Consider the following 12,435-nt stretch of genomic DNA (forward strand, 5'->3'; position numbering starts at 1 on the left):
GAGGTTTTATTTAACTAAAATCCTGATAGTAAATCTTTGTTACCAAAAAAATTTACTATTGCTTTGCACCAAACAGATTCCAGCTGTTAATTCTCAGTGTATGTCCTGCTTTGTCTTGTGGACCCTTGGCTTGGAGGCCTTTCCTCCTAGGAGGCTTGCTGCAGGACCCCGGAGGAGCGCTGGCTGATGGCGGCTGCCTCCTGTGCCTTTCTGAGCACAGGGGAGGAGGAGGGAAGCTTCAAAGCGGAATGTACTGGACCGTAGTGCTGAGATGGTAACACCACTTTAAAGAAAAATGTACTGCGGTAATGAGCCTCTGGTGTTTGAGCAAGTAACAACTGTTGCTTGCACTGTAATTGGTACAGTGGATCTTTGAAGTGAAAGCTGCTAAACCACTCAGAACCCCGCTCAGCTGTAACTTCCTCCCAGCCTCTGCAGGAGGGAGGAATCCCTGTGATGTGCCCAAGGTCCCGCTGCAGGCTTGGATTCTCCGGGCTGGGCCAGCCCCCATAAAAAGAGGTTGGTATTTCTTGTCACTTGGCCATATTGTAAGTGCTGTCACCTTTACTCTGCTCCTTGCTCTGTGGTGAGGTGAAGGGTGACACTCCCGTAAGGGCTGTGTCACGAGGAGGTGAGTCCAGCAGAATGCCAGGGGTGGTGGCAGCAATGTTAGCTGGCAAAATGGGATGTTACCAACTTACTTGCCCCGCTAACGTAGAAGAGAATAGCCCTTCTGTGCAGGCTTTGGAGAAAATGTACTTTCAGCCCTTCCCCATCCACATGGTTTCGTGGGTGCCTGTGTCAGTTCTAGCTGGACCTGCACGCTGGGGCTCTGATCTGCTCTTGGGTGCTCCCAGCGAGCGGGCTGTAGCAGCCGCACTGGGAAGAACCCTTCAGCGCTGCCTCAAATACCTTTCTTGTGGCTGAAAGAAAGACATCAGCTCCCAAACGTGGGAGGAACAGGAGAGGGAAATATCCCCGGGTTGGCTGCTATTTGATTTAATTACGCTCTCCAATTGCGTAACGTGGACCCACGCGCCAGGCCACAGGAATGTGTTTTTGTGCGCTGCTCCTGGCTAACCAGGCTCGGCTCGGGGCTGTGCTTTGTCACAGCACTGCTTGGTGGCAGCTTACCTGATGTGGGTGGGCAGCAGACTCTTGGAGCGGGTGTCAGAAATTACAGGTGCTGCGAGCGCAGCAGAACACTGTCTTGCTTGCAGGCTGCAGCTGGGAGGTCTCCACAAGTCCAGGCAGCCCAGGGATAATCTCTGGTCAGGCAGCTTCAGCGTTCCCTTCTCTGGGGCCGCAGCGGCAGCTTGCTGCTGGCGTGGCCGCCTGTTTAAAACATCCTCAGAGACTTCAAAAGAAAAGGGGTAGTAAAGGCATTTTTTGAGTATAAATTTGACTGTCTCAGAACAATCTACTGCCAGGTTGGTAACAAACATTTCTGCTGTGTGTATTATTAAGGCTTAATATTTGCCTAATGATCTAGCGTCTCCATGAGCTGGCCCACAGAAAGGGATACCGGCAACATCTATGCTTTTTTTCCCAGGCAGCTGGGAGTGCAGCAATGCAAATGGCATCATTAGCAGTGAGGAACTCTGTGGTACGTTCCCAGATACAGCTATACCTACAGCTGAATTCTTTTGAGGGTCCATTTTTTTCCACTGTGGTTGGATCACACTTACTTATGGCTACTTACTATTGCCAGGAGTAAAACAGGACTAAATTAGCAAGGGATGTTAGTCTAGCAATTTCTTGATGACAATCTTGAGTTCCAAAAAATCTGGCTTTTAGGTAGAAATGGAATGTTCTCATTATCCATTATTAAAATACACTTATGGCTACCTGGTATATGCAGGGCATGGCTTGGGATTCAAGACTGCAGCTGGTGTAATCCTTAGAGTTTTTGGTAGCTTCCTTCTCTGCTGAACGATATGGCCAAATTCAAAGCATCTGCTCAGATTCGTAGTCACTGTCAGGGATCAATTTGCAATTCCAAGTTTGGCCAGACTTTAATAAGCATCACTTTGCAGTCTCTGTGCTGGCCAGCGCTGTCCCTTGTATGAACACCGAGGCTCCTTCCCTGGGGGTCCCGTGCACAATAGAGAGCAGCTGGCTGTGCTGTTGTGCTTCTGCGGCCAGTGATCCCCAAACAAAGTGTATATTGGGCAGTGCCAAGTATCAGATGATGAGTCCGAGTGCTTTTGAGCTATATCAGCTTTTGAAAAGCCCATCTTCTTTTAGCTTAGCTGGAAGCACACTTGTTATCTCATAGTTAGAAAAATCAACTGGCCTGGACATTTAATAAAGCAAACTAACACCGGAAGTTACCTCTGAGGGTGGCTGGCTAGAGCAGAGTGTCTGGGTAAACTGGATGAGGAGTTATTTTCTTTCCTATTGTCATGTACCATACAAAGTCTCCCTGGTACTAACTGGCTTCATCAGCACGGATTTGCTTTCTTTTCTTAGTATCGTTATCTCCTGGTCTTTTTAAGTATCACAAGTTATTTTCATGTATTTACCTGCTAATATTAGAACTGCTTTCAAGCACCTGTAGTAACGGAAAAGTTTCTGCAATTGGTTTAAATGAATCTGATTAAAAACAAGTATGATTAACTTGTTTAACCACATCTCCTTTTCAAAGGCTACGCAGCTGGAGTCTGTACTTACAAACATCCTCTAAGAGCAGTCCGGAGTTCCAGAAAGAAGCATGAAACTTCATTTACTCAGTGTTTAGCTTTTCTTCATGCATCAACACATCTGTGTAGTCCTGTGCTCCTATTTACACTCAGCATTTTAACAGATTTAATGTTTGAGCTAGGTGTTGGTTTGAATGCCCTATATGCTTTCAGCGATCTCTGACTTCTGCATTGCAAAGGTTACATCAGGAGTTAGTATCTTGCCACAACCAATTACACCTCCTCCCTTTACTTCAGAAACAGTTGGCGCTGGCCTCTGCTACAAACAGACTGCTGGAATGCACAGTCCTACAGAGCAGCACTTCTCCTTGTTCCCATGTGTCATTCTAACAACTAGCAATGGGACTGGAGAAGTAATAACACCCCTGGAGAGGCAGAAGAGGGTAAACAGTACTAATAAAACTAACAAACAAACCCGTGAAATGTCTAGTATAGCTGTGCTCAGGCTCTGGGTCTATGATTCTGAGGCTGAAGATGCTTGATAAAGCTAGTTAGTCACTGAGGAAGTATCTGTTCCACAGCTCACTTGACAGAACTATGAGTTAGAGAAGCAACATAACAGGAAAATATTAGGACTAAGCAAAAGCGCAACAGATTAGGAACTCGTGTGAGTGGTATCTGACATTTAAAAATCCACCTGTGATGAGTACAGTGATGACTCCTGTACTTTATGGTCTGTCTGGAGTCCCTGCTGAATGCATTTATGAAGTAGCTCCTTTGTCTGTCGAAAATTGTACTTACTTTCATCTTACTGCTGAGTGACATGATGAGCTCTAACATCATCCTGTGACAGCAAGGCACAAGCATCAACAGCAACAATATTGTAAAGTTTGCATACAAATCTTTATACAAACTTAATTGATTCAAAATAGGTGTAAGCAAACTACAGCAACAGAACAAAATTCATTTTGCCATAAAGAATTTCCTGTTTCAAGCAGTACTGAGCATCATCTTTCCAATACTGTGCACCTCATACAGACACTGTCAGGTCAATGAAACCTTTGGGCGGTCTCTTCCTACACATCTATCATTTGGAGTTGGCTTTTACTAAAGATCCTTAAGGACCTGGCTGAGAACTTGCCAAGTGACATATGATGGGAAATACGGTTTTAGCATCACAAAGCACCAGTAAAAAAAAAAAAAAAATCCATGTCCCCACTGTACATCAATCACTGAACAGTCTAATTGCTGCTCTGCTTTATGTAGTCTATTGTAGCTAGAAATGCCCATTTCTACACGACTTGGCTACTTACCATGGTCCTATTTCAAACTCTAGAGCAGACTGTCTATTTTGTCTCCACCTGTAATAAACAGAAGCAACAATACTGGTACCGTGTTGTGAAAACCAACCTGGAATATATAAAAGCAAGAGGAAATGGATATAGCCAGAGAATCCAGTTTAATAGGCTGCTATACAGGAAGACTTTGTTCTATGATACATTCTGGAAATAGTTTTCAAATGTTACTTACAGATACTGTATAAAATAGATACCAGTTTTATTGATCATACATCAAGATTCTTTAATAATTTAACCTTCTAGTAAGTAATATAAGATGTGTGATGGAAGGTGAGCAACACTTTACAGGACAATCTATATCTAATAAATAGATCTGTATCTCACCACCAGATTGAGCCACTGCTGTGCCATCATCAGACTACAGAGCAACCACAAAGTCACACACGCTGGTACATCTGCATATAGTTTAATAGAAGACGAAAATCCCGTTCCTCAAGCAGCTCCTCTTCCTTGCACAACATTTTGGCTTTGGTCTGTACAGTAATACTGTGTGTGCTTGTTTGGTCCATGCAAAGCTATGAACAGTGTCTCGTTAAGAAAAAAAATAGAATTTAAATTCAAGAGGTATAGTTTCAGTTAATTTAGGATTAAAATGAAGTATCTCTCTGATCACAGAAAGGTTTGTACCTGCTCTTTCTGTGCATCTATTTGAATGGGGGGAGGAAGTAGCTACTTAAGTGTTTTAAGCAACACAGCTCTTGGTGTCCAGACTCTACATAGGATACTCTGTTAGCCAAAGAGGTTAGCAAGGATTGTACTTCTGTTACAGCATGACTGGGAAAATACAGGCCGGGGTGGGGAAAAACAAGATCTGAAACTGGCACTTCTTTACCCACAGGCTTATCACACCATTAAGAACACTTTCACTCTGGAATATACAACATGGCAGCTGGGTTAAAACTGCAAACCGCATGTTTTCTATTGTCACAGGAATCAATAGCATACTTGAAAAAAAAAAAAAAAGCTGCTGTTTTGCTGAATTGCAAGCAGTGTGCACATATGCCAGTTTTACAGAGAGATTTCCCATTAAAACAAACTCCAACAAAAACAGACCACGGGGAAACAAACTGCATATTTAGTAAAATACCAGTGGCACCACTTGCCAAAATGTACGATGCTGTAGTTTTACAGTCCTTACAGCAGAGGGGGTGTAATCTTCACTCAAACATTTCATAATGGCGCGTTTGCCGTACACGAGGTATCATATCGATAAGCAACCTGCAGAGGAAAGCACAGGATTGTTGATGCAGAGACACTGGGGTGTTCTCTTCATTTATAAATATTAATTTATTTGATGAAGTCAAAAGAACTCAGATGGAGTAACAGCCTTATCTTGCTTTCTCCTGATGAGAATAAATTCTGCCCCACAATTACTTGTGCCCAAAAGGAATGTAAAACAAACTGTGTGGAGAGGGGCTCTGCTCTAGGAAGCCTGGACGCATGGCTGCATTGAGAACCTCAACTGCACGGTGCAGTCGCTTCTGGCTGGAAAAACCACGGGAGGACTGGTGGGAAAGGGCCTGTTGTAAGAAGGTGTCTAACAGTAGAGGAGATTTGTAGTAGTTGCATAAACTGTAAAATGGGGTAGTTGCCAAAACAGAATTTACTTTTATCCTTTATTAGCCTTCGCTGTGTCTTGGTGACACACTGGCTGAGCGCACTGTCAAGCAGACTGATGGCATGTATGTAGCATGAGTTTCAGGGGCTGTACAAAAAGTTTCTGACTCTGTTTGGTATGCTTAAATAAATACTTTTGCATGGATTTACCTTTACAGTTTTCCAGTTAGTTTTACAATGGAAATAGTGATTATAGTGATTTTTCCAAGAATGGTATTCCCCATTAAAATGTTAATTTAATTTTCCAAGTTTAAAAAAAAAAAAAACCACACAACTTCCAGATGACAGCTTACTGCAGCCTGGCCAAGGTCTGCTTCTCAACAGGCACGATTCCAATTAACTAAGATGCTACATCTCCCCTTTCTCATATAGCAGAAAGGTGCAGAAAACACAAAATCCTTAGTTAGATTCCATGCAGCCATGGGAAATTGTGGCAGCATTGAAGCACATGGCAGAGCTTCATTTGATTTTATTCTATTTCTGGTGTCATGAATCAAGACAGCATCTTAAAATTCAGTAGAAACATTTGAAAAATGACTGGATAATCTTCAGTTCAGAAGTTGCTATAGAGGAGGGCTAGGATGGAAATCACTAGCAAGATCATTCCTTAAACTTGGGCACCTTACCTTTAACCTAGACTTTCTTTGGAAAAAAAACAGTGCTTAGAAATGTGCCATAAAAGCAACAGGGACTGATTTTATCCAGGATGTGTAGTTATTATTCAAATATTTCAAACCTTGTATTTCCAAATTCAAGTATACAAAAGTCTTCTAAAATTACTCCAATTTCTTTATACGTCCTGGCTTCTTTCCAACTGATGTGAGACACACAATCTTTTATCCCTTTCCACACACTCTGCTTCAGTATTGGCAGCTAATGTAATAAATTCCAGTGACTGATTTTACTGGAGTTACAGAAGCCTTTAGGAGCTATGGCTTATTATAGTAAACAGACAGCCCATATGCTGTACATACTGAAACACCTGCAAGCACGAGATATACTCACTTGATTCCATAGGCAAATATTGTAAGTCCAATTAAAACTCCTATACTGCCATCCAGATACCAGACAGAAGAATTGTGTTTAAAAACTTCTGCACTAAGAAGGATGGAAAATCCCATTATTCCACCTACAAGAGAGTTGAAACCTAGAAGGGGGGAAAAAAATAATTTTTTTTTTTAAAAAGAACCACCAATTCTCAAGGAATTTGCTTTAACCATCTCACCTAAGAAGAGGTAATCTGTAGGGAAACAAGGCATTATAATACCAGCGCCACCAGAAAGGGCACAGACCCTTGGGCGACGTTACTCAGCGGTGCCTATGTGCTCTTGCACTGCATTAAGGAGGCAGCAGTGCAATTTGTTCACATGCAATTAGCCAGACATTATTGTCACACTTCATTTCAACAAATCACACGTGGAATAGTTGGTGTCTGACCAGTGTTTAAGAACTCTGCCACTTGTCCTGTCTGTTTTAAATAACTTTATATTAATTTCCCTAGACTGTGTGTCTTGATTTGGTCAGTCCCAATTTTTTTCATTCTCTGTTTAGTTCATTCTAGCTGCTGTTTCATACAGCTTTCACCTCTTCATACTTATTTTCCCAACATCAATATTTCTTCAAAATACTGGACCTGCTCCATGTTGACTCTGACATTCAAGGACTTATCTCTCTTGTAGCTTATCATCACGAAATATCTTTGAGATGTAAAAGAGTGGCTGGCTGGCCGGCCGCAGCCCTGCGTATGACTGCTGTAGCCCAGTTATCTTCCAAAGAACTCCTTCATAACCTACGTACCATTGCTGCACGTGCAAATATCCCCAATGAGAACTTCAAAGGCCACTTCGTAAGGTACCCAAAGGCTCTCACTTGCTCTGAAAAAGAGCAAACTGGAGTCCAGTATACACAAGGAGCTTGTGGAAAGGAAAATGGTTTTGCACAGTAATGTTTCAAAGACCTTCTCTTGAAACTTTTTACCTCATAACATATATTAATTTACACGTATTTGGCACTACAGCCTAGAGCTGCATACACTGCTGAATGCACTAGGGAAGACAAACAGGATAATTCTAGGAGTGCCTTAGGCATATCACAGGAGCTTCCTATCTATTATTCACAATTTTTATGAACATCCTTTTAGATTCCTCTCCCTTTTTTAGACCCTTTCTCTTTGCTTCCATGACTGTACCTTCAAAATTCTTCCACAGCTTTTGGAATAATTAATGCCATTTTCCTTCAACTCTTGTTTGACTAGGCTTTGGGATTTTTTTTAAGTTATTCCTTGTGTTAATTTTTTTCCCCAAATTCCCTTTTTCTTATTTTTTTTTTCTCAGTAACAAAAAGATATCACTGCTACAAAAACAAATGTCGCTGATAATGCATTCATTTGGTAGATACATATACTATTTAACCTAGTTAACAAATGAAAAAACTTGAAATATTCTATATTGCTTGGTGAGTCAATTCTAGTCAGCTGCTGCTTACAGTAGCCAGTTTTTCTCCCAATTCCCCATGCCTGCCACCAACACCATGCATGACACTTATTCCTGAACATCTCCTTTGCTCCAGACCTCTCACAGCCAGTCCTTACCTAAATCATATTAAGTTTTTCTGAAAGATGTAGCTAAAAATTGACCTTTCCTAGGTACCCCTACAGCTGAAATACTTGTATAAACCATCAATATTTTGTTTAAGGTTCACCAGATCCTTGAATTAGGTACTTAAGTGCAAAGGAAACCCTGGCACAGAAAAGCACGTGGTACTTAGCAAGTCTGTGGCAGAATGGGGCATACAAAGGTTTCGGGCTTCCAGCCCTGCAAAGGAAAGAGGCTTGGGGTTTTTCTGGACTGTGGCAGTGCATTCTATGATTGGTACCGCAGGCATTGCATGTAAATGCCTGATCATTGGAGTAATTATACCAGTATAGTTAAACTAATATAGACACAATTACTCTGTCAACACTCTAGTCTAAAAGAATCCTGATCTTTTTTTTTTATTCCCAGGCAATATAACTTATACTGCTAATACATGTCAATGAAATATAGTCTGTGTGTATATACAGAATAGTAAGTATAAATTAATTAACTATAAATTGAAACCAATATTAGTTCCCCTGCTCCAGCTTAAGTCAGAATCCATCAGCATGATATGGAAAAGGCAGGAGTAATACATTTTCTTGACATCGTTGGCTGATGGTTCCAAATGATCTAAAAGCTACTCACAAAGGAAATTGTTTTCTCTTCCTGATTGTCATTCAGTCAAACTTTTCTTTGCTGATGTGGCAGGAAATCATGTCACAGCTGTGGGTATTAATCCAGCCACCACATTCTGTGCATAAGGCTGGCACAGGAAAAAAAACAGGTGGATAAATCTGGGAAGGAAACAGGTATCTAAAACTTACAGTTGGCTGACATAACCTAACTGTCACATATCTGCATTTGTCCCCGGAGATGCTACAAAATTCAAGGTAGGAAATGGCTGAGTTTAGTATCCCAAAAGGCCACAAGCTTTTCCTATAAAAATGCTATACATACAAGGTACATTTTGCCTTCTTAGGATTCATACATTTAGGCTTTAAAGAGATAATGTTGTCATGCCCTACTCCAAGACAAAATTACTCTTTCAAAAAATCATTAATAGAGATTGACATGTCTGAGAGTGAATTTGCTGTTTTGAAAATAAACCTATTTTTCAGGAAGAAAAATGTATGGTCTTGTTACTCAAAACAGTTTTTTGCTCTAGAGCCAGTGATCCCAGGAGGTAAATTAGCAGGAAACAGAAAACACTAAAAAAAAAATAAGCAAGGGAGTGCTAAATCTGTCTCAGCTGCTGAATCACATTGTCTCCTCCTGGTTGTTAATAAATCAAGTATAAATGTAAATACATCTTGTGAAAGAAGATATTTAACCACACATGGTAAGATCAGCCTCCTACATTTTCTAATGTAGTTCTGAAGGAGAGGAGAGAGAGATAAAAACCAGACAAAGGTAATTGTATACTTTGTTCCCTTTTTTTTTTTTATCAAATGAACAATCTCCAGCTCAGAAGCAATACAATTAGCACAAGGATTTAATTATGGGGAAGAGATTTCTGTGTCATACAGGAGACCAATTCAGAGCTATTCAGGAATTTTTCAGCTAATATTTTTTCTCAAAAAACTACTCTGTTTTTAAAACAAGCTACATGTTTTTTTAAAGGGAGCGTTACTCTCTTGCCTGCCTAGGCAGAGTTCTGAAACGTTCGAGATGTCCCACTTACATTCTGACCGAAGTCAGACTCACTGGTCTGTAGTTTCCAGGATCCTTTCCAGGATCCTTTTTGCAGGTTGGAGATCTTCTAGTTTCAAAATGTCCATAGCAAAGAATAAGATTACTGAACAGCATGGTCTGTTGGGAGAGAACCACAAATGCAGGGAGGTAGTAGCTTAGTCATAGACCCTGCACTGCTGTTTTGATTCCTTTTTTATTTTGTGTTTAAAATACAAATACTTATGAAGTGTTTATGTAAGTGGGGTGATATAAAATATAAATACTTATGTGTTATCACACTTCACCAAAAAAAATTTAGTATGTTTAAATTACTTAAAATAAAGCAATTGTATGTATCCCTAGAGTAAGCTGAAAATTGAATTTACTTAAAGTGAAATCTTTAGTGAAGTGCAATAATTTATGTACCACAATCCATGAATCATTAGCACCCTACCGTGTATGTTTGCAGAGCATTTCAAACTGCCCTGTGCTTGCAGATAAAATCTGGTGGAGAGTTGTAGGGCGCTGTGAAATCTCTGCCATCGCTGTGGCCTCACTTGTTTGCAGAGCAGATCCCTGTGGCTTTGTGAAGATTCACAAGCTTGAGCCTTGTCAGGAAGAGGCATATCCAGACCTGCTTTTAAACTGCACCTTTAAACATACCTTTAAAACCAGCAGCAGCCAGGTACTACACACCTGAGCCAACACAGTAGTGGCAGTGAGGTCTGCTAAGGATCTAGCGGACAAGATTCACCTTGTGACAAACTCAGGCAGGGCCAGAGGAGTGTGGGGCCACAGGCAGGCAAAGGCTTTGCTGCACACGTGCGATGCTCCACCAGCTCTACTGAGCGGCAGGAAAAGCACTGTGGTGACAAGTTACGTCTACAGGGGGTATGTATGAATGATGGTTGTGAGTTCTGCTCAGGGCAGGGCAGCATTTTCTGCAACAGACTTGCTTCGTTTTAACTGTAGGGATGAAATTGTTTACCAGGCATAGGCAGTGAGTATAGACATGACTTAACCAAAGCTACATAAACTGGTGTCATATCCCCCCCTCTGTAGTAACCTCTGACTAATACACACCTAATTCATCACATGCTCTACCTCTAACTCTCTATTATTGCTTACTATCCATGCATTAACTGTTTGACTTCCACTAGACAAACCTATTTCAGCTGAGGTATCTATGTAAGAGGCTAGTGGTACCACAGATTAGGGTTTGGGGTTTTTTCTTCCCTATTTCCCAGTGGCCTTTTTATTTCAATGCTCTTTCACAGTTGTCATCATGCAGGGGTCACACGTATCCTCCGTGTCTACAACATTCCCTGGAAGAGTCTATAAATGCAACAGGATGAACTTCACACTCACCATCAGTTATCAGTGCTCTGCTTGTAAGGACCTTTCCCAGCATAAATTTGATTACTGCCAAGACTGTGCAAAGGATTCCACTTAAAACGGAGACACTATACAGAAAATCATCCTGGAAAAGGATGGAAAGGAAATATGTCAGACATTAGTATGCCTTCTGGTCATGCCCCATATATTAAATAACAAATAGTAGTAGTTGTTGTGTAATTATTTGTGCCACTGAAGTATACAACCTGAGAAAAAGATTTCCTGAGTTATGACTTCAACATCTGGTGCTTATTTTGCTTATCTTGCCATCTGAAATTGCTTTTGCAAACATAACTGATGACAGTTCCAAGCAACAAATTTTGAATTGACCCAAATTCCTCAGAATCAGGAGGTAACACACCTGCAGGGCTGACTGCAGACTGCCTAGTAGTCCACTGTCCCATGCAATCAACAATGAAGTCCCCACATGCAGAACAAAGGCTTGAGAGTAGACTCCCACTTACCAGACTTTTGCTGATTTTTAGTGTGAGAAATAACCATTAGATATTGTTTCTGATTCTGCACTTGCTTTGGTTTTGTTTCATTTCCTTCTTCTAAGGTAAAGTCTGGTCCAAGCTACATCCGTAAGTTTTGATACTGATGTGCAAAGTCAGGTTTAGCTCTTTCTTCAAAAACAAGTTTTCCACAGACTTTCATTTCACAGCTACAGAAATATCCACATTGCTTAATCTGAATCTGTAACACGGGCTCCCTAGGCTCCCTCAACAGAAAGCTGCGTGCCTACGTAGGGCCAATAAGAGTGAGTAATTCTTGTTTCACATACATTCTCTAAAAGGTCATCTGGAGGCACCTACCTCTGTCTGCTGACTATTTGGTGTTTGTTTGGCGTGGGAGGACATGCTCCTGCGCACTGAAACACTGGCACTGCAATAAGGTGCCTCATGGGGGTCCCTTTGCCTTTCCCCGCCTCGGAGGTACATCAGCCCATGGGCTATGCAGAGAAACCCAAGCGAGGTCTTAGCCTGTTTGCCTGCCGTCTAACCACAGAGCTTTGAGATAGATTAATTTACTACTCTTAATAGAAGCTTTAATTTAAGTTCTTGCAACATCAGTACAAATAAAGGAAATTAGCAAGATTTTTTTTTTTTTTTTTAATCTGCAGGTCTAAGTGGGCCAGTGCCATTGGGATCCTGTTGCTGATTAAAAATACTCTGC

At 41.2% G+C, this 12,435-nt stretch overlaps 1 protein-coding gene across 1 annotated transcript in view; it reads right to left on the minus strand.

Annotated features, from left to right (window-relative positions):
* Positions 1-4,084: 4,084 nt before the first annotated feature.
* The window catches only part of TMEM163 (transmembrane protein 163), a 106,682-nt gene continuing 98,331 nt past the window's right edge, over positions 4,085-12,435 (minus strand). Inside the window, exons 6-8 of the mRNA XM_075757180.1 lie at positions 11,233-11,344; positions 6,623-6,764; positions 4,085-5,218 (exon numbers count right to left, since the gene is read on the minus strand). Of these exons, the coding sequence (XP_075613295.1) occupies positions 5,158-5,218; positions 6,623-6,764; positions 11,233-11,344 (315 nt within the window). The 3' untranslated portion in view covers positions 4,085-5,157. The remainder of the gene's footprint in view (positions 5,219-6,622; positions 6,765-11,232; positions 11,345-12,435) is intronic.

The sequence above is a fragment of the Balearica regulorum genome, chromosome 6, assembly GCF_011004875.1.
Source record: "Balearica regulorum gibbericeps isolate bBalReg1 chromosome 6, bBalReg1.pri, whole genome shotgun sequence".
Taxonomy (NCBI): Eukaryota; Metazoa; Chordata; class Aves; order Gruiformes; family Gruidae; genus Balearica; species Balearica regulorum.